The sequence below is a fragment of the Podarcis melisellensis genome (assembly GCF_964234715.1).
Source record: "Podarcis melisellensis genome assembly, chromosome: 5".
Classification (NCBI taxonomy): domain Eukaryota; kingdom Metazoa; phylum Chordata; class Lepidosauria; order Squamata; family Lacertidae; genus Podarcis; species Podarcis melisellensis.
Window position 1 is genome coordinate 15,243,486 of NC_138537.1, and position 22,815 is coordinate 15,266,300.

The following is a 22,815-nucleotide window of genomic DNA, read 5'->3' on the forward strand; positions in this document are numbered from 1 at the left end:
CTCAGATTCTTCTGGTCAGCTTCTGGCTGCAGAGGATCAGCTTCTCACCTCAGGCTTCCATGGAGGCCACTCCTTGATGCAGAGGTCGATGGATCGGAACCATCCTCTGCTACCACTGTTAAAATTCTAGCCCGTCTTGAGGTATGTGCCTATCTGTTCAGGCACCGGCTGAATTCCTTAGACCTCCCTCCGGCGACTCCCGGCAGGAATAAACATACTCGAGGTCCGTTCCGGCGATTTTCCTCAGGCTGTGAGGAAAACACACCAACTGCTTCTCCTCCTCCCTGCTCCCTGCATATCCCCAGGGAGGGGAATCAGACACAGACAGTAAACGTATCTACATGTCTTTATTTGTGTCTTTTAGCAGTCATACAGTAAAGATGTCTGCTCTCTTCAACAAACAGAGAGAAACTCCACCTCCACCCATGTACATCCTGTACAGGTCATATGACAAACCTACTGAGCTAACATCCGGTGCTCAGTACAGAATGGACTGCCCCTTTGTTCCCATGGCAACAGTCACAAGCTTCCTGTTTGGCTTTCCAGCCACAAGCAGCAGACTTGGCTGCTATAGCCTTTGCTTGCTGCCGCATTGCTGCTTTAGAATAACAGTCCTCAGGCTAGGTTTTGCAGTGGAACCTTCTCCAAGGAGCAAACCTGTTTAAAGTCAAATCAAACCAAGGCACAATTCACATTAAGCAGATAAACACCAGCTTGGGGAGGGTTGTGCTATTAAAATAGCAAGTTGAAACTCTTCACTGTAATAATTTCTTCTATAGCTTGGGATATGTGACTCCTTTACCCTTGAAGACAGCAGCTGCCACCCAAAGGTTACTTAGTCCTTATCCACCTAATCTACATAGTGTTTTCACATTGCAGTTGGATCAATCAGGTAATGCCCCAACTCTGCAAGGACAAACATCATGTGAGATCAGCAATAATGAAAACACAGTCACAGATGCTTAGCAGTCTCAAGCTAGCAAAACACTAAAATGCTTCACTTGAGTGCATGAGTGATCCAAATGTGGATGCTCCTTAGAGGGTTAAGTCAGTAGTACGAAAGAGAGGAAGCAGTGAAATGTTCACCCTGAAAATGAAAATGGGATCTAAACACTCCCCAAATAGCACTTGGTATCTGGTGGTGACAAAGCACTTTCTCATTTACAGTAAACACCCCCAGCTGCAGTCCTTTAGCAACTTGATAGGAAAGGCAAGTGACGTTGCGGCTAATCAGCTATTGTATTGACTTTTCTCATTTCTGTCTCAGGAAGCCACAGTTACCCAGGCTAGGGTTTAAATTTACAAGCTTGGAAAGTCAGTTTCCTAAAATAGTCCGCAAGCAGTGAGTCATGTTCTGACTGTTGAACCATTCCACCAGTGCCTCATCTTTTGGATGTTGAAAGATGAGCTAACTCCATCTTTTCAGTTGGCTGATAATGCAGGCATCTGGGGACGTGTGTCACCATAATAATGTGTAAAGTGAGTTCTGTTTTGAATCAGCAGCTCCCACAGTTTGCAAAGCCTCAGTGTGATGCACAGGGAAATTACCTGATCTTATGACTTATGACATAACTATACTCTGTCTCTGAAAGTTTGGGAACTCCCATGTGGACTTTCTTCCCCCTTTGTGTTTCAGAATAACATCCCTCATTCCTTTTTCTGTTCTGATTGTGACTACAGTTAGGTTTGCATCTGCACCAACATATTCGCTAAACGGTAATTAGCACCAAGGAACAATTTAAAGCCATGATCAGAAGTGGGTTTGTTTGCTAATTACAGTTAAGTGAAAATGTGATGCAAGGTTATTCTAAGCCATAGCTATCTCCGGAACTCAGAGGGAATGTGGAATGCTCATCGAAAAGGGGATGAAGGAGAGACAGGAGCATATAAACTCAAAGGGTGCTTCTTGACATTCTCACCATACCTTTGAAGGTGACCTGGAAACTACAACTAATCCAAAACACGGCAGCTAGACTGGTAACTGGTACTGAAAGACCTACATTGGCTCCCAGTACGTTTCCAAGCCCAATTCAACATGTTGGTGCTGACATTCAAAGCTCTAAATGGCCTCAGCCCAGTATACCTGAAGGAGCGTCTCCACTCCTATCGTTCAGCCTGGCCACTGAGGTCTAGCTCCAAGGGCCTTCTGGCGGTTCCCTCCTTGAGAGAAGTGAGGTTACAGGGAACCAGGCAGAGGGCCTTATCGGTAGTGGTGCCCGCCATGTGGAATGCCCTTCCATCAGATGTCAAGGAAATAAACAACTATCTGACTTTTAGAAGACACCCTGTTTAGTGAAGTTTTAAATTTTTGATGTTTTATCACTTTATTATTGTTATTATTCTGTTGGGAGCCGCCTGGAGTTGCTGGGGAAACCCAGCCAGATGGGCAGGGTATAAATAATAAATTATGATTATAATTGGGTAGTTGAGGCCAAGCCATTGAATCTTAGCTTGCATGTGTTCCAAACCCAGTGCATGTGTTACTTTTACCATAGGGCCTGGGATTCTGTCGGCAAAGAGCCCACATTTAATAGAATGCACTGTGTTATTTCAACCCATGGGGGTCCCAGGTTATGCAGGGGGCTCAGCTAGACCAGGCTTGCACAGTGTGACCCACCAGGCATGTCAGAAAGCCTGTAACAAAACCCGGAAGCTGCATTTGCTTTGGTGGGTTTCAAGTTGTGAAGGCCGTCAGAAGATTATGCAGTCAGTGTGAAGGGTTTCCCACCTTGTGGATGCGGATCCCCAGGCAAAAGGAATAAAGCTGCTCTCAGATAACAGAAACCAGTCACTCTTGTCTTACACGGATTTAGATAACAGAAATCAGCAGGACATGATCAGGTTTCTGACCGCGCAGGACTCTGAGGATATAAATTACAGTCTGTTCATAAACCAGGAGTGCCACAGAGAGAGAGGTTGGGTGAGAGACGGATATCTCTCCTTCCTGTTTGTTTGTGATAGTGCTTCAGGAGACTCCATCTTGAATGGACCATAGAGATGGGTTTTCCTGAGGGAAAATCACAAGTAATTTTGCCTATTATTTATTATTCTTTAAATCTATAATATTTATGAACCTCCGCTTGGCCCATAAGTATCCAAAACGATGCATGGCAACTAAGGCATGGCATAATGCTCCGCTACAACAATGGATATAAAACCCAAATAGGTAAACAGCGGCAGCACAAACTCTGACCTAAAACAGCACAGGGCATGATGCTCAAACCAGGTGTTACATTCATGTCATTTACATGATTCAGCATTAAAACAGACAGTTAAATAAAATAATCAAAATAGAAGAGCAGTGGTGAACGCCTCTTGCCAAAAGAGTTTAAATGATGTCTGGCCAACTACTTTTAGGGAGATGATGTGAGGAGCATCGCTTGGCAAAGAGTTCCACAGTGCAGGTTGGGCCTTCACAAAGAAGGCCCTGTCCCTCATCCTAGCAAATCTCATCTGATTTGAATGATGGTGTGCGGCATCTTTCTTGGATCTGAGGAAATGGGGAGAAATATATGGGAGAATTAAATGCCTCTTGGCCATCTTTACAGACGTATGCATTGCAGTAATCTAAACAGGAGGTTACCAAGGAATGAGTGGCATGGTAAAGCTCGCCTCTGCTGCCTCCTGGATATCAAACCGAAAGGTGCATCTCTTCGGTGCAACATGTAATGACCACTGCTATAAACAAAGTGAACAAAAAGACAAATCTCTGCTTAAAAAGGGAGGTGGTTGTTTTTCCCTTGTGGGTAATATTGTTGTAGTTGTTATGATGTAAATAATATAATATAATATAATATAATATAATATAATATAATATAATGATATGATATGATAATATAATATAATATAATATAATATAATATAATATAATTAATATAATAATATTAACAAACAATTAACTGTTTCCCTCCAAAAGAATTACCCTTGGCACCTTTCTCCCTTTGACACCACAAAACAGTAAATGCTGTATTTATTGCCAGCTTCCAGCAGTTTAGGGACCCTGAATTCTCTTTAAGAGACTGGCTCACTTAATCAATATCGTTGATTAAATTCATTATTTTTACAGCTTTGTGCCTTATCTCCCCACCCAGGGCACTTTGTGTTTGCGAGAGTGTATACTCTACCTCTCCTTTGTATATTTATCAGTTCTGTATCCGGACTGGCCTCAATTTAAGCACAGTGACTTGGATCCTAAGATCCAAGGAAGCTCAAGGAAGCTGACAGAGTTTTCTTCTCGCATCTTCTCCTTGTCACTACCTGTACCCCAAAAAGCCTCTCTCGGAGGTTGCAGAGAGCTTGTGAACAATGTCAGCTGGGGTGTGGGGACTGCTGGGGGGGGGGAGAAATCCCCCAACAAGGCTTGGATCCTAAGAGAAGTTAATTTGAGAACATTTGTGTAGAAAAATGTTTTCATCCCCTCCTCACTCCAAATCAGCAGAAGGCTTGTAAAAATAGTGGCGTGCAATCTAGGAATACAGTAAATATTCCCAACTAGCATTCTTCAGAGTTAAGAGGCAGTGCAGTTAAATCCTATATACTAATAAGGAGAATTTTGGGTCTTCTTACCTTGCTTTATTTGTAATTGTCCCTGAAGAAAATGCAGAGCCTTTATGGGCCTCTTCAAAACAAAACATTAAAAAGAAACGGTTTGCAAAATACGAACAACCCATGCAACATACCTATACCTTGAATCAGCTCATACCATATATGTACTTTATAAGGAGCCAAGACTGAAAAGCTTAGGGCTTATCCACCTTTTCCTACTCACTTTCCAGGCACGGTCAGTGTTTTAAAGCCCTGTGTCCAAGCACACACACTCTCTCTTTTTTTGCTCCAGAACTTTCCCCATGAAAACCCGCTCTTTACTGCTGAATCGGAGCAAACTACATTTTGCAGAAAACCCAAATTGCCATTTGTTGCGTGTTCAAGGGGCATGTTTGTGTGGCTATATGAGGTCCCAAGTGGGAATAGCAAAGGTCTCGGACTGAAACCTTGCAAAGCTGCTGTCAGTCAGAACAGGCAGAAGTAGACTTGGAGAATCACAGAATCATAGAATTGGAAGGGACCACAAGGGTTCTCTAGTCCATGGTTAGGCAACCTAAGGCCCGGGGGCTGGATGCGGCCCAATTGCCTTCTAAATCCGGCCTTCGGGCAGTCCAGGAATCAGCGTGTTTTTACATGAGTAGAATGTGTGCTTTTATTTAAGATGCATCTCTGGGTTATTTGTGGGGCATAGGAATTCATTCATTTTTATTTTCTTTCAAAATATAGTCCGGCCCCCCACAAGGTCTGAGGGACAGTAGACCGGCCCCCTGCTGGAAAAGTTTGCTGACCCCTGGCTTAGACAGACCAGTGTTCTGATTTTTTTTATAGGGTGTCCTCGTAGGCTCACATGCGGTTAAAGAGCACAAATTTAACCCTAGAATCCAGAGAATAAATTACAGGGAAACCTCTTCGGTAACAGCACAGCCAGATTTCTACATCCCTATTTTTCAAAAATGCAGCCCTGGTGAAATACGAATAAAACGACTCATAAATGCTGCGAGTAGACAGTGAAAATAGTTTTTCATTTTGAACATATGAATGCTAATGTGAAATCTAAAGTAGATATGTATATAGCCATGAAAGCAAACCATACTTTACTAGAATTGCAATTTAGGTGGATATTATTTTTTAAACCCTCCAACGTGGATGTGTGAAATAAAAATGGAGCCTACGAAAAATGAGAAGAATTAATGACCTAATAAAAAGGTACAAAGGCAAGCTATTTTACTTCTAGCTCTCAAGACAAGCTTTTAATATGAGCTATGATTAGATTAGGGTCGCGTTCAAGCTACGTAGTAATTTGTGTAGCTGTGGCAGGTTTCTCCTCACTTCCCTGAGCGTTTATTTCATCGATACATCATAGAATCTGGAATTGCAGTTTATTGATACTGAAACTAGCAAGAAGAACCAAGTGTTTGTTCTTAGGATCATGAGTGGCTTCCTTGAAAAATAGCTAAAATTTGATTGCATTTCCCCCCATAGAAACAATGGAAGTTGAAAATGATTTGGTGTGTGGCTAGAAACAGTTACCCATCTCCCACCCCATTTTGCCTCCCCTGCAAGCAGTGTACAGTGGTACCTCGGGTTACATACGCTTCAGGTTACATACGCTTCAGGTTACAGACTCCGCTAATCCAGAAATAGTGCTTCAGGTTAAGAACTTTGCTTCAGGATAAGAACAGAAATCGTGCTCCGGTTGCGTGGTGGCAGCAGGAAGCCCCATTAGCTAAAGTCGTATTCAGGTTAAGAACGGACCTCCGGAACGAATTAAGTACTTAACCCGAGGTACCACTGTATCTGGAACCAGTACTTTTGGGGGGATGGGCACAGGGGTAAATACCCCTAAACATTTCGTGAATCTAAGTTTGGCCTCATTGAGGGGCAGTATTTCAATATGAGTAGGAAAATGAGAGTACCCCTGAATATTTTTTTAGGAAAAAAGCACTGTCTGGAACCAATGGTATGTCATGATGCAACATTATTCCAGCTGATGCACTCTGGGAAAATAGGGTGGTCTGACTCATAGCTGACTGAAGCTGCTCCCAGCCAATTCAAGGAAGCTTAAAAATCTCTGGAGAGAGAGAGAGAGAGAGAGAGAGAGAGAGAGAGAGAGAGAGAGAGAGAGAGAGAGAGGGTTTATTGGCAAAGCACCTGTAGACATGAAAAGTAACAAATAACTAAATGGCATTTTGGGGGACCACTTCGACTCCATCCCCTGATGTGATATTTGCCCACCCCCTTGTAATGTAGGCTTGCGTTTGACCCCAGCTGTCGATGGATGGCTAAAAGAAAGTTGAAATGTAATGATGACTTTCTCTTTTTTTGACTCCTCTAGGGTTTAAGCCATCTCCACCAACATAAAGTAATCCATCGAGATATTAAAGGACAAAACGTTTTGCTGACAGAAAACGCAGAAGTTAAACTAGGTAAGAATTCCCACCCCTCCCAACCAGTGGGAAATTGCAGGGAAGCGTGGAATCAGGCTTTTCTGAAAAGTCTTAGCTGGTCGTCACCTTAGAAGGACTCAGTTGTTAATACCAAATTCAAGAGCTCCTCTAAGAAGTAGAGCTAAGCACTGGCCTGTAAGGAATTTGAAAAGAAGGTCCAGGAATCTGCATGCCATGATTGCGTTTTGGAATGCAGAACCATGTGGAACCATAAGCAGGCGATGAGAGCTAAAAACTGTGACTTCCCTTATTTTAAGTTTCTTAACGGTCACAGAGTAAACCCTGGAAAAAAATAATTGGCAGCTTCTGCTAAGAATTTGTAAAATGAAGAGATTCTGGCAAGGGATATCAGTGGTCAAGGTTTAGCTTTTTCTTTTTTTTTAACCCCACTCAAGATGGCTATTAATCCCTCGCAGCTGTCCCTGCCTCTCTTAGAAACACTTTCCTACTCTCCAGCCCTGCAAATCATTTCCATGCAAATCAACCGTCCTTCTTTTCAAGTCCCCGAGGAACTATGTGGACTTGGGCAGGGGATCAGCATGTAAACAACTCTGGCTACAAAGATCCGCTTGTTTAACGAGCTCGAGACCTCGGTTTCAGCTGGTCCTTGAGGGGATGTGGCCAGGGAGAAGCAGGAGTGGGAAATAATTGGGAGAGGCTAGCAGCATTCCTTTTGCCAGTCTAGTCCAACTCACTTGTGCTGTACAGCTGAAAGAGCTCACCATGAAAATCACTTAAAAGTAAAGTGACACCGTTTAGATATTTGGCTAAAAGGTGATTAGTGCCTGTAGGCTGATGGTCTAGGAACACTAGAACACTCAGAGCAGCACTGGGCATTTTTCCTGATTGTGTTGGGTCAAGAAGAACTCAAAAGCCTTAGCTCTAGATAGGAGCTCTTCTGAAGATAGATGTGGAGCCCTTATGAGCCCACAACAAAGGTAGCACCTTCTTCTCAGAAATCTCAGCTTGAAGATCAACTCTCAGGCAAGTGGCCCGCAATGACTTGAGTCCAAAACCCACCGAATACAAGGGAGAACATTCTGTGGTTTGAACTTTCCTTGGGCTCCAGTCCTTTCTAAAGGAAGGGAATGCTCTGATCTTCAAAATGAATGGCACTCCCCATGAACTTTGCCTAGTTCATGGCGGGGGACACCGTCCTCTTGTCATTTAACATGACTTGTATGTCCTTTCATTGCCTCGCATAAATCAAGCCATGTTTATGCCTCATTAAAGCTCTCCTGTTGTCGTTGCTTTGATTCCCAGTGGATTTCGGAGTCAGTGCTCAGCTTGACAGAACAGTTGGCAGAAGAAATACATTCATCGGAACTCCATACTGGATGGCCCCCGAGGTTATAGCCTGTGACGAAAACCCTGATGCCACTTACGACTTCAAGGTATCTTAAAAAACGATGTTGCCTAATATATCCTTGGTTGCGAATGCTGGATCTTAGTAGTTTTGCACAGGGGGAGAGGGAGTGCCAGTCCTGCAGGATTGAGACTGGAGTTGAATGATGCTCTGAGGAAGTTCCACAGGTGGACCAGCATAAAAGCTATTATAGGGAAGACTATCTGAAGGGAAGTTAAAACCAGGATGAAGGCAGGAAAGCTGTTAAGGAAGCTGACAGATTGGAAAGCAGAGAAGATAGGCAAGAGAGCAGACCTAGGTGACAGGCAGGTACCTGGAGCAAGATGACAGAGCTGTGTAAGCAAGGCTAGAATCTGGTTGTTGATCCAAGCAAAGCCCCAGCCTTAACCCAGAAGCATTTATAAAAAGTCTAGGTCTAACAGATGACCTACCTGGGTGGGATGCAGCATGCTTGGACTCAAAAGGACCATGCTGCCCATTCTTGCTCCTGCATCTATGGCTCACCACAAAAGGCATCACTGCACAAGCCAAGGAATCCTGGTTTGAATCTCACTCAGCCAATCCTGAGAAAACGTTCCTAATGAAAACACAGTGTGCAAGTTAAATTAATGGTCAGTTCAGAGAAGTGCAACATTTCAGGGCCAAACTACGTGTGACATTATCCATGCATTTAAACAATATTGCATGTATTTAATTTGAAGATTTACATCCTCTTTTCGATCAAATGATTCTCAAAGTAGGTTTCAAACGGCAGACATGAAACCCTAAAACTAATGTTCGTGCACGCACAGCCCTTAGGCTCTTGGCTCATGAATGAAGCCTAGCTGCTTTTATTTTGGTGGGGGGTGGGGGGAGGAAAGCAGATCTGAAATGTCACCATCTACTTTACAGGCTTGTTGTGAGAATGAAAAAGGAGGGGAAACTATGCATGCCCCCCCAAGCTGTTTGGAGGAAAGGTAATGTTAGGATGCAGAGCAATTTAATCAGCAGCTAAAATGCATTGAAAATATGCAGGTGCATTGAATGCTGATTTCCATGGTTCTGCTGTTTTGAAGAAGGCCAAAGGCCACCCACGTTTCCTAAGCAGCTGGCTTCTAAAATCTCTGGTTGAAATCGCCCTCTCATAAACTTGTTCACTTACAGACAGACAGCAGAGGCAGTTTTCTGAGTGAGTGAAGCCTGTCAAAAGCTTGTCAGTGAAGGCAGACTGCTTTGCCAGCGCCAGATTGATTCCTTGTTAAATTTACTATTCTGAAAAAAAATCTGGAGAGATGAGCAGTCCATAAGGCAGTCAGTCACTGGAAAGTGAACTTGATATTCATTAGGGATTTGTCATTGTCATTAAAATTCTGGATTTCAGGCTTCGTGCCAGATCCTTCTGGACCCGAGCCAGCAGTGCAAGGCTAGACACCTTTTCCCAGGTCCTTTTAAAAATAATTATTACTTCCAGAATAAGGTGTGAGCACAGTGTTTAAAGAAGAAGAAGAAGGGGAGCGGCAGGAGATGCAGGCCTTGCCTTTAGGCTTACGATCTATGTAAGTAGCTAGATAAACAAGGGAAGAGGAATGGAGGAAAATCACCAGCCAGGAGTTCTGTTTCAGAATACCAGACTGAGCTGAGGTTTTTTATCAGACATTTAAAACAGACCAACAGAAGGAGCCAGATGGATACCAAAAGGCAGAGCTTCAGTGATAGGGAGAAGCAAGGGAGAAAGGTTATACATAGATAGCAAATGGACAGTGTGAATTTTAGGCTCATGGAAAGCAACAATACTGCTGAAATAGAGGAAGAGAGCAAAAGAAGAAGCGTGAGTTTAATAATTTCCTCTTTTCTCAAGCACAGCAGTGTACTTTTGCCTGCTTTGCCAGTGTTTGAGAAGGAGGGCACTGGAAGCATCACTAAGAGTTTTAACATCCCATCCTAGAATCAGTAGAGTTGACTCTGTTTACATGTTTTCTGGTCACTTTGCCACTTAACCAGTGGGATGAAGAGCCCTGTCCCAATTTCTTGACACTGTTGCTCCCAGGTAAGGACAGTAGAAATTTGTTTCAGTTCACATTTAAAGGCGAACCCACATAATTTGCACTTCCTGAAACAATACTTTGACTGCAGCACAGCCGTCCTTTTACATTTACACTTCTCTGAATTTTGCAGTGTAGTTTTCCAGCCAATTAACATGCACAAAAAATGCATGTACTTGGTTAAGGTCTGCATAAAAATGCATATATAAGTGAAAAATAACATACAATAAAAGGCATTACATTAAGGGAAATCACTTTGCAAAAAATGAGTCTTTTATGCAAAATTGCATAAAGATGTGTATGTTAATGAAAGACATGCACAAGAATACTAATGGATATTTAGGAGGACTTTTATTTTCTAAAAAAAGTTGCAAGCTGACATGGTAATGTACAGAACTGAACTGCGGATTGGAAAAATGAGAAACGGAGACACCCTGAAACTGATAGATTCACCCATCCCTCCCTCTAGGTGGCCCCTTGCCAAGCAGTTGAACAAGTTTCCCATGAGATAAGCTGCAAGAAAAATGACTTGCATGCAGATAGAGAGAAACTCAGGCTGAATATGATCAAGCACAGCTTGGAGAAGCTCATTTTAGAGCTCATCTTGGCTGGAGCAGGGTTGACATTAAACTCCTGTCCCTTTTGCCTTATATTAACATATCTAGCCCAGCTAATTTGATTAACAAGCTGCAGTAAATGCACCAGTGCATCAAAGCAGGCAGTGCTGATGCCTACCTGGTTGAAAGACGTAGTGTTCTGACCCTTGCTTGAAACAGCATTTCCTTGGATCCAGAAGTGTGTAACAACTATAGGACTGTTTCAGCTTTGCCAGTTTGGGGAATAATAGTTGAGGCAGTGTCCACCCGGCTCCATAGGCATGTCATCGGAAGGTGCGCATGATTCCCATAATTATGATTTTCATATTGGCAAAATAAGCCATAGTATGGGAATTGTGGGGTGACTTACTTCATTGGGTATCAATTGTGGGTCTTCTTGTGACTCCATCACTTGATGCCAGCCAAAACTCTATTAAGTTTGTGGCTGGATTTGAGAAACCTACCATTTCTTTCTTGGTGGAAATATGGCACTTGATGCATGTTAGAATTTGTTAACACAGGATGAGGTCAGTTTGGTCCTTAGATGTTTAATTTTAGGTAGTTTTCATAATTTGTTGTCATAGGGTACACTTGAGCTATAACTTATTGCGCATAATAGTCCAATATGATTAATGCAAATGCTTCATATTAATGCAACTGCCATCCTTCTTTTTCAAACAAAGTAAATTGTCATCAAAAAAGGCATGCAGATTGGATCCTGTCATACTTTGGCTTAAGATAATAAACACAAAACCTCTGATGACTGGCTACAAAGAGGAAATTCCAAAGTCTACACATACTGGACAGAAATGCCTCTGGTTTCTTTAGCCAAACAGAGCTAGCTTCATAATCTGCTGAATAATACAGTTAATACCACGCAAAAACACTCCATGTGATGGAAGAGATATACAAAAGCCGCTTTGTAATAGTTTTGTTTTTCTCTTCTGTCTGCCATTACTTACTTATCTTTTCAGAAAGCTTCTAAATTTATTCAGAAGCAAAAGAAGATAGCAGTTCATTTCTTCTTGGCAGGGAAAAAAGATAATGCAGATGTGTTAGCCCCTTTTTAAGAGAAAACTTCTGCCTCGTTTTATTTAAACCTTAATTACCATGTAATCCTAACTGTTAAAAGCCAAGTGGAAACCTAATTGTTTCTTGTGTTGTTTTGTCAAATGCGGGACGTGATTATTGATCCGCATTGTGTGATTTAGGAACATAGGGAAGTGTCAGACTGTTGGGCCATCTAGCGTGGTATTGTCAACACTGACTGGCAGCAGAGTTCTCCACAGTTTCAGACAGAGGATATTCCCTGTCTTACCTGGAGATGCTATGGATTGAACCGGGGACCTTCTCCATGCAAAGCAGGTGCTCTACCACTGAGTTCCAGCCTTTCCCTGCTTTTAGGGTGACTACCAAACCTGTAGTCAAAAACCTAGACATCATCTTAAAAAGTACAGACATCACTTTGCCAACAAAGGTCCATATAGTAAAAGCTATGGTTTTCCCAGTAGTGATGTATGGAAGTGAGAGCTGGACCAGAAAAAAAGGCTAACCGCTGAAGAATTGATGCTTTTGAATTATGGTGCTGGAGGAGACTCTTGAGAGTCCCATGGACTGCAAGAAGATAAAACCTATCCATTCTGAAGGAGATCAGCCCTGAGTGTTCACTGGAAGGACAGATCGTGAAGCTGAGGCTCCAATACTTTGGCCACCTCATGAGAAGAGGTGGAAAGACCCTGATGTTGGGAAAGATGGAGGGCACAAGGAGAAGGGGACGACAGAGGACGAGATGGTTGGATAGTGTTCTCGAAGCTACCAGCATGAGTTTGACCAAACTGCGGGAGGCAGTGGAAGACAGGAGTGCCTGGCGTGCTCTGGTCCATGGGGTCACGAAGAGTCGGACATGACTAAACGACTAAACAACAACAAATCCCATTTCAGGATTTGTTATTGGCACCTGGTGGAATTTTGTCAAAATCTAGTAAAAAGTAGATTCTGTAGGACATAGCCTACTAGGTATATCTGACAACAGTTGGAAGTACTTAAAAAAATATTTTTACACTTTCAGTTGAGACTTTTCTTTAGCTGATTATCCAGAAATGTTGGACTATCTTCCATTCTTTTAAATGCCTATGCTTCAGGCTTATTTATCTAAATAAGAGTTCTGCCCTCTCATTTTGTAGTCTAGCAAACTGCGTAGCTTATGGCAATTCTTTAAATACTAAGAAATTCCAGTTCTTGATATTTCATTTTTTGCACCACACCATCCTTGACTGCAGTTATCTTAAAAACGTCAGTCGTTTAATTTCTCATCGAAAAATGACTTGGGGTGGATGTGTACTGCCCTAGCATTGGCAGTGAAGTGCTTGCGATTGACAGGAGCGTTCCAATGCGGTTAAAGTCTGTTAAGAGCAGTTAGAAAAGCCAGTTACAACAGAGAGCGTTCGCTGTCAATCCCTGGCATCTCTAGGTAGGGCTGGGAAAGACCCCTGCAAAATCCTGGTGAGCTGCTGCCAATCAATGTCAACAACACAGAGCTAATGGCCCAATGGTCTGCCACCATAAAGGGGCTTCCTATGTTCCTATGACAGATAAAGAGAAAAGAACTATACCGAAAGGGAGACTTTTTCAGTTGCTTATAGTCTTGATACATTTAGCATTAGTTTTTAATTCTCGTTTTCTTAGAGATTATGCTAACCAGTTCAGAAGAAATAATCCAGGGATCTGCAACTTTTTGGGGGGTGTTATGTACTGAGTTGAATAAGATCCAAAATGCAGCAGTCTGATTGATCCTAGAACAATAGGATCCAGAATGCAGCAGTCTGATTGGTTCACAGGAGCCACCCAATCCAGCTCCAGATGGAAGTGAATCCGCAACCTGATTGGCCTACAGGAGAATCCCAGAATTAGCCAATCATGTGGGGCCCATTGTGTAAATAATGTATATAAGGCAGACATTATGGGGAAACTTCCATTCCTCCTCACCACTATGAGCTGAATAAAGAGCATGAAATCCACTCTTGACTCCGAGTATATTTCAGGGGGCCAGCGGACACATACGGAATTTTGAGGGAGTGACGCGGTTTGTCCGTTACAAAATGGCTGCTCTGAGGGCCACAGTGTAACACAAAATGGCTGCCACGTCCGGAAGAGCAGAAAAAGACACAGAACCACAAAAAAGGTGTAGGCAGTCATCCACCCCCCCCAAAAAAATCAGTAGGGAAAAAGCCACTTAATATCATTCACCACATTACTCACAGAGAGAAGCTCTCATCATCTCTCCTCTGTTCAAAACATAAAGAAGGTTGGGTGTTTATTCCTGGCATCCATTGAAATAGGGGCACATCTGAGGGGGCATGTTCAATGTAGGATAAGCCAAACCAGTCAGGAACTGAGCAGGAAGCACAAACAGTCTTTAGTGCGTTGTGGATTTTTGAGGAGACATAGACTGAGATATTTTGTGAGCACCATAGGCAGTTCTGGCAGGTGCCACATTGGTAACCTTTCTGCCATGATTTGTTAGAATGCGTCCCACACATTTCCTCTTTCCTTCTCTTGTGTGCTTATAATTCAACAGTTCTGGGCTTTCTTAAACCAAACTTTCCATTTACATCCAGACGGTGAAACTATTATGAAGCCAGGAGGATTCGTATCCCGGTTTATAGTTCAAGATTTAAAGCATAGTTTCCTGGTTGGGATTAATGGGACGGTGTGGTTTAAGAAGCCCTGGAAATATTAAATTATGGTGCAAGAGAGAGGGGAGGAAGGAGCAGAGGAGTTGGGGTATAGCCCCAAACACTCATTCTCAGTATAATAAAAAGCAGGCTTTATTAGACCAAGAACATTATGTCTGGACTGGAGCAACATCTGTTTAGTGGCCAGTTCTTCAATAATTGCTTACAGATTCCTCAACATCAATTTTCTCTGCCTTTCTGTATATCTGAAGTAAAATATGCATCTGAACGTGTGTATTTGTGTGTTTCACATGCCCTGCTATGGGATTATTATTTTGAAAAAGCGGAATATACTTTTTTGAAATAAAATAGAACCCCAGATTCATTAGCCTTTCTCACGGGGCAGGTGCTCCAATCCGTAAATAATTTTGGCTGCTCTCTTTTGAACCCTTTCCTGCTCGTAATTGCCTCTTGCCTTTGCAGGAAGATTAACTGACAGCCTGTTTGGGTTTTTACATTTCAAAGAGTTATTCCTTTGTTATTGAAAGAGGATCACATTGGATTACATAGCTTCATAGCAATTGTGACCCCCCCCTTCCCAGTCTGTGGGGCCCTCCCCATAACTCTGCAGCTTTAACAGTGGGAAGAACATAAAAATTGGTGTCTGAAAGGCCTAAATCTTCTAAGCTTAGGAGATCAGGTACTTAATTTAGACAATGCAGATCAAACTTTGAGCATTAAGTTAGCCAAGAACTTGTTCTGGCCTAGCAGTAGCTCCATCAGAAAATTTCCAATTTGCTACAGGTTCAGCTAATGTGCATTTCTTAAAGCGTGTTTTTGTGATTGTTTCTTTCAGAGCGATTTGTGGTCTTTGGGGATAACAGCCATTGAGATGGCAGAAGGAGCTCCTCGTGAGTACAACCCAATTTCACACTTTATCATAACTTGGATTGCTGCTTGTTAAGGTTCATTATGAGCTATCAGCATGTCCAGTCCTGCAGTGATAAATTGTATATAGGCGATCACCAAGTAGAGCATTGAAATGAGATAGATATGGAATTCATAGGATAGGATTCATAGGACCCTTCAAGGTCCCTTCCAACTCTATGATTCTAAGTATTTTTCAAAGTATTTGCTTTATTTATTTATTTAATATGGATTTAAATTTGTTTAAAATGCTTTTTTGTTTTTAGATGTTTCTAACCTATTTTAAATGTTTTATTTTATTTAATCACAGAACTGTTTGCCATCCCGAGCTCCTTTGGGAGAAAGGCAGGCATATACACACACACACACACACACACCCCATATTTTTTGCTCTACAGTGGTACCCCGCAAGACGAACGCCTCGCGAGACGAAAAACTCGCAAAACGAAAGGTTTTTTCGTTTTCGAGTTGTCTCGCAAGACGAATTTCCCTATGGGCTTGCTTCGCAAAACGAAGCTTGCCCCGGGGACAGCGGGTCTTCTCTTTTGAAGCAAGGGGCGGCGGGGAGATCGTTTCTCCCCACCGCCCCTTGCTTCAAAAGAGGTCCGGGGGCAGCTCTTCCCGCTGCCCCCGGACCTCTTTTGAAGCAAGCGGCTGCGGGGAGATCGCGTCTCTCCGCAGCCGCTTGCTTCAAAAGAGATCCCGGACCTCTTTTGAAGCAAGCGGCTGCGGGGAGATCGCTTCTCTCCGCAGCCGCTTGCTTCAAAAGAGATCCCGGACCTCTTTTGAAGCAAGCGGCTGCGGGGAGATCGCGTCTCTCCGCAGCCGCTTGCTTCAAAAGAGATCCCGGACCTCTTTTGAAGCAAGCGGCTGCGGGGAGATCGCGTCTCTCCGCAGCCGCTTGCTTCAAAAGAGATCCCGGACCTCTTTTGAAGCAAGCGGCTGCGGGGAGATCGCGTCTCTTCGCAGCCGCTTGCTTCAAAAGAGATCCCGGACCTCTTTTGAAGCAAGCGGCTGCGGGGAGATCGCTTCTCTCCGCAGCCGCTTGCTTCAAAAGAGATCCCGGACACCTGCCCCAGCCGCTGGGCTTCGTAGCGCTGCTGCGAAGCCGGGCGGGGGGCGGGAACACCTGCCCCAGCCACCCCGCTTCGGAACGCTGCTCCGAAGCGGGGTGGGGGGGGCGGGAACACCTGCCCCAGCCGCCGGGCTTCGTAGCGCTGCTGCGAAGCCGGGCGGGGGGCGGGAACACCTGCCCCAGCCACCCCGCTTCGGAACGCTGCTCCGAAGCGGGGTGGGGGGGGCGGGAACACCTGCCCCAGCCGCCGGGCTTCGTAGCGCTGCTGCGAAGCCGGGCGGGGGGGCGGGAACACCTGCCCCAGCCACCCCGCTTCGGAACGCTGCTCCGAAGCAGGGGGGGCGGGAACACCTGCCCCAGCCGCCGGGCTTCGTAGCGCTGCTGCGAAGCCCGCGCCCCCCAGCCTTCAGAAGAGGTCCGGGGACAGACTGTCCCCGGACCTGGTCTGAAGGCGGTTTCCCTAGGAACGCATTAATTGATTTTCAATGCATTCCTATGGGAAACCGTGCATCGCAAGACGAAAAAACCGCAAGACGAAGAGACTTGCGGAACGAATTAATTTCGTCTTGCGAGGCACCACTGTATAAGACTCACTTTTTCCCTCCTAAAAAGTAAGTGGAAGTGTGTGTGCGTCTTATGGAGCGAATGCAGGCTGCACAGCTTTCCCAGAAGCCAGAACAGCAAGAGGGATTGCTGCTTTCACTGCGCAGCGATCCCTCTTGCTGTTCTGGCTTCTGAGATTCAGAATACTTTTTTTCTTGTTTTCCACCTCCAAAAACTTGTGGTCTTGGTCTGGTGCGTCTTATAGAGCGAAAATACCGGTATAATATCACAAGAATATCACAAGAAATATTAAAGCCCGAGATGCCTTCACACTTAAGCTTGGTTCCAAGAAATGGAATGCCTGGTGGGGAAAGAGAAAACAGAGGGGTGGGGTTGTCCGGTTGCAAGTTCTCAGCAAAGTACAACGGGTTCTGTGGGAGAAAATAAAATTAATTCTGGAACATGGCTGAAAGAGAAACTGTGCTGTAAGGTTAAGCCTGTAGCTCTTAGCAGGAGTCACGCATAGCACTGTGTTCTCACTGGGAGAGCAGAGCAGGCGTTAAAGCCCATTGACAAACTCAACAGGTTCAGCTTCCTGTGCCTCATGTGGTTGTAGAGAGAACACCAAAAGGATTTCAATAAAGCACTGAATGTCTTTGGTAGAGTGTTCTATGTACTGTATTATGTTTTGTACTGTACCTGATGCCTTCTATTTTGGGTTTTTTTCCCAGCCCTTTGTGACATGCATCCCATGAGAGCTTTATTCCTCATTCCTCGGAACCCAGCCCCCAGGTTGAAATCAAAGAAATGGTGAGTGTGCCCACCTACCGCTCTCCACATATGAGCTTGATTTGCATGCCGGAAGGAGCCACTGCAAAAACAAGACAAAACCCACCTCTGCAAGAAATGAGGTGTGATTTGGTCCTTATTAAAAACGGATGGTAAATTGTGTGTGCAAAAATTGGACAACTTCGGTGGGGGTGACAGGTTTTACAAATTGTAATCATTTGCTCATCAAAGGTATGGGCCGAATTCTATGTGTTAGGGGTGGGAAATCTATAGCCCATCAGCACCAGCCAACAGGTCAGGGATTATGGGATTTGTAGTCTACAAATACTACAAATCCCATCATCCTTGCCCATTGGTCTGTTGGCTGGTGCTGATGGGTGTTGGAGGGCAGCAGCATCTGGAAAGGTCAAAGGTTCCCTGTCTCTGAGCTAGGCCAGTACTTTTCAGAAGAAAAAAGACTGGGGAAGATGAAATCCTAAGGGTACAGAACAACAAAGACTGTATTAATCCAACAAGTTTCACATCAGATTCCATCTTCAAGGACACTACAGATAACAGCAATGAAGATTTAGATAGTGTAATGCTATTGAAACAATTTATACAATATAATAAAGGCAAAACTAATAGCATTAGAACATCAGCAGAAAGGGAAAAGGTCATCACATTATCTTCAAAAACATTTGGAATCCTTGTGCATATATTAAAATATACAAATACTCCTCAGAAAGAACTAAACAAAAAACTTTAGTAAGACCAAAGAGACCTCCTTTTCCTCCCCCCTCCCCACCTTGATCCCAGTCTGGATGAGCATCCCACCCCACTCCAACTGCTATTTTAGTAGACAAAAGCAAAGTACTCATGGCCAATCATATGCTCAGTGTCATGTCTATTTTGGCTCAGAGAGAGAGCTCTGGGATGGAAGAACAATGGGAACCGTGTGATTAAGTGTTGGGTGGTGAGCCTCCCCTTCTACATCAGTGAAAGCAGAGCGTGCTAAGGATCCTGCCATCTGTCAGCCTTCTGGTTTTTAGCAAGGCTTACATTCACAGAGGAAAGCAGTGTTTAAACTCTGTTTGTTCAGAGTCCGAGAGATCAGCAGTTCCCTTCTGGACTCTGTGGTTTCAGAGTCCAAGGAGAAGTGGTCTTAAGTGGGTTTAGACCAGCCTGCCTATAGCATCTGAGGGTGTCTGACTCTAAAGCACTGTAGATGGAGATCTCTTGTTAAATATGGAGAAAAAATGGTATGTTGGCCGCAAAACCCCTTGGGGGCTGAAGATGAAGAAGTTAAGCCAGTGAAATCCACTGATAAGTAGCGGAGGATTTAGAGTCTCACCTGCTGCTGCAAACGGGGGGGGGGGGGTGGGAGCAGAGGGAACGCCAAGGTGAAAAACGCTCCGCTCAGTTCTTGTCTTTGCATCTCTGCACCTGCTTTCAAATGACTTTCATTTGCTTAAAAGCAGTGGATTGTTTTATAACTCGCAGTCAGCCTATAATCAAGGCGAAACAGTGATTTCGTTTCATTAAGTGCTAGCATTTCCTCAGTGTGCTGTGGTACAATTTTTATTCCTTTCTTCTCGCCGTAGTTGTTTTCTTGTGAATCAGTAAGCCTCAGCCAGTGGGTTGTATGCTCTTAGGGGTGGCTTTCGTTCAAGGATCTCGTAAGGCTTTGCAAGCATTTCCCCCTTGAATCTGGGCTCTTTCCCTTTTTTTTACTATCAGCTGTCAATACATGATTTAATCAAGCCCTGCACTCCTTGATTTCCAGGGGGAAAGCCTTGTTAGTCTCTTTTGTAGTAAAAACGACAGTGTTTTATGGCATCTTAAAGACCAAGGGTTGTATCCAGTGAAGTAATCCTGTTAGTGCAAGGATTTCTGCTTGTGCAATGGAATTTCACCTCCCCCTGCTATTACCACCTGTACCCCAAAACCTGCTCCAGAGGCTTGGGACATTGCCCATAAAAGATTTGGGAATGGGGTTCACAGGGTGGGAAGATGGATGGGAAGTGCCATTGCACAAGTGGAAGTCCTTGTGCGAATGAGAAGACTTCATCTGATACATCTCTTAACACATTTATTGTGGCATAAGTTCTGATCATCAGATGCACCAGCTGTCATCCCGAATTGCAGATACATGGTGGACAGGGTGGGTGAAATCAGAAGGAAATCAAATGATGGAACTGTGACTAAGGGTCTATTAAGGCAGAGTCGTAGCTACTGGGGGGGGGCAGGCGGCTAGCCAGGGGTTTCTACCCCGGGTGAAACCTCCAGAAGGGCACTATTGATGCTCCCAGTTTGTATGTATGTGTACACCAATAGACATGGGGGATGCCAAACTGGGTCATTATCCCACATGAAATAAAGCCTAGTTTCACTCTTTGTAGTACCTCGTTGCTCAGGGAGTCTGTAATTGTTTGGGTGGGGAGATGCAGCATTTATCCATGCACACATCCACAGTGCTTCCCAGGGTCTTTGCAGTATGCAGACTCTCTATTCCCCATTCTTCCATGCATGCACATGTCATCAACATCATCGTTCCACCCTTATTCCAAGAAGCCCAAGGTAGCTTTCATCATTTCCTCTTCTTTAAAATCTTAACAGCCACTCTATGATGATGGCTGCATGAGCACAGTCCATTTAAAGCATATGCGCGCGCGCACGCACACACACACACACACAAATAATCCTGGGGCTGTAGTTTATGCCTCACAGAGCTACAATTCCCAGCACCATTAATAAACTACAGTTATATATATGTGTGTGTGTGAGCTTTGTGACCCAGTGGTTTTTTTACTAACACAATGGGCTAGGATCAGCCTGGTTTTGTAACAGATATATATACCTACTGTCCTATGAAGGATTGAATTTCTTCCCTTTATTTGAGTCTATAACAATAATTTGTCTGTCGCATTATAATTTTGCAGCTGAACGTTTGGCAAATTGCTGTCTGTAGTTAATTTTTCCCTCTGTGCACTCAGGAATATATCTATTATAGATAGGAAAGCATGAGTAAAGCAGAAGCTATTAATCACATGCAATACACAAGAATGTTTAAAATCCAGCTTGGTGGCAGCTGGGGTTCACCATCAGCTACTGCACAGCTATATCCATACAATTTTTACATCCCTTAAACATTAACAAGCAGTCAGTTCATAACCAATTGGTATTTACTGAAAAATAAATACCTTATAAAAGTATCTTGTAAAATTGGTGATTAAAACAGACTGAGCTGTGCATGCTTGGGCCCTGCAGATTTTGCACAAAATGTTTGTTTTATGCAAACAGATTATACAAGCTAAAATTGTGCCTCTTGGACAGCTTTGGTCTGTCATGTTTGTAGTCAAATAGCAATAGATCATCTCTTCTTCTGATGGTATCTACATTTTTGAATCATTTGGAACTGTTTATCATTATGGTTGTTTCCCCCCAGAGTGCAAGCGAATCCTTTCCCTGTTTCTCCCACAGTGCCCTTTGAGTTTAAGACATACCCTCTCTTCTTCTTTCTGATACGCTCTTTAAATGTTCAGATAGTAATTAGGGCTTCAAAGTCTTAGTCCTCCTGTTTGTCTCCAGCACTGCCATCCCATTTGTGCAGCAGATTTGTACTTGCGGAATAAAAGTTTTGCAAGGAAAGTTTCGTTGCTTCCTAGTTTTGGCGGGAGCGCCATTTTGTTTTGGCGGGAGCGCCATCTTAGTCAGCCTGGGTCCCATTGGTATTGTGTGAACGTTTATTTAATGCCACCCCCACCCGGTAAGGAAGGGATCGAGATGCCTATTAAAAGGAATCCCAGTCCTGCACTCCCTTCTAAGAGGGTGATTAGAGGTCCGTCTCAGTCACTGCGTTCAGCTCCGACCCCTGCAGTCCCTCAACTTACGCTGGATCGCTTGACTGCCCTTAGACAATACCCAACCAGCCTTTACTCAAAAGGAGCACACAGAAATCAGTATTGAAACAGAGAGGGAACTCTCAATGCAACAAAACTACTCAAAGCGCTGAACGACAGCGCCCAGAGAGCGACAATCGCAAATTGCCCAAAGTCACGTTAGCTAAAAAACTGCAAAGCTGCAGCTGCAGCCAAATTAAGGGACACCAGCCACTGCAAGGGCAGCCGAGTGGGCAGAGATCAATGGGCAGCAGCTCTCAGGGGCTGGAGAGCTAGAAAGAAGGGAAGGAGAAGGAAGGGTGGGGGGAGAGGACAACTCAAAAGGGGAACAATAAAGAAAGCATTAATGAAAAGGGGAAGAATAATGGAAGGAAATCACCAAGACTATTTGTCAAAGGTAAGTCTCTTGGCTGTGCAGAGGACACGCTGTTAGCTTGTTCTGAATGCAAGCAGTGGCGTAGCGTGGGGGGTGCAGGGGGGGCCGGCCGCACCGGGCGCAACATCTGGGGGTTAGGGTTAGGGGGCGCAAATCCACGGGTTAGGGGGCGCAAATTACTTGCCTTGCCCCGGGTGCTGACAACCCACGCTACGCCACTGAATGCACGAGCTGAAAGAGGAAGCTCTGGGTCACGTGCTTGGGTATATATAGGTCCCTCAATTCGTTTAGACTGCGCCAGATTGAACCCAACATCGAGGGACCTACCAATCGGGTGTTGTGACTAACCAACCTACCCACAACACAGGAGGTCAATCTCCAGGTCTCACCGCAACACGTGCCCTCTTTTAGGGAGGACATGATAAACCCAAACATCCCCCTGTATAAATATTTTGATAAGGGTTAGCAAGGCAGAAATCATGAAATGTTGGCCATGCAGTAGACATATATTTCATCTCCTGGATGTTTTTGTTATATATTTTTAAAAACAGGAACTGAAAAGTGTTATGTTTACA

The 22,815-nt window shown here is 44.1% G+C and overlaps 1 protein-coding gene and 1 long non-coding RNA gene across 12 annotated transcripts in view; one reads left to right on the forward strand and one right to left on the reverse strand.

Moving 5' to 3' along the window:
• The window catches only part of TNIK (TRAF2 and NCK interacting kinase), a 305,446-nt gene that overhangs the window by 187,070 nt on the left and 95,561 nt on the right, over positions 1-22,815 (forward strand). For 7 of the 8 annotated variants that reach the window (XR_014168246.1, XM_081910721.1, XM_081910720.1 and 4 more), the window contains 4 exons: positions 6,881-6,971; positions 8,256-8,386; positions 15,506-15,560; positions 17,926-18,004. Coding sequence is in view for 7 of the 8 variants with exons in the window: in XM_081910721.1 (XP_081766847.1) it covers positions 6,881-6,971; positions 8,256-8,386; positions 15,506-15,560; positions 17,926-18,004 (356 nt within the window). In the remaining variant the exon portion in view is untranslated. Of the gene's footprint in view, positions 1-6,880; positions 6,972-8,255; positions 8,387-14,060; positions 14,157-15,505; positions 15,561-17,925; positions 18,005-22,815 lie in introns of those variants that run through there. The other variant, XM_081910726.1, reaches the window with a different exon arrangement.
• Positions 614-14,061, reverse strand: LOC309369982. Of its 4 annotated transcripts, XR_014168306.1 has the most exons (5): positions 13,961-14,061; positions 8,790-8,935; positions 4,567-4,618; positions 3,352-3,490; positions 614-657 (listed from the first exon to the last, which is right to left on the reverse strand). It is a non-coding gene; the product is annotated as an uncharacterized lncRNA (long non-coding RNA). The 4 variants fall into 4 exon arrangements; XR_014168307.1 differs by lacking the exons at positions 614-657; positions 3,352-3,490 and adding an exon at positions 2,710-3,007; XR_014168308.1 differs by lacking the exon at positions 614-657 and having other exon boundaries at positions 3,015-3,490.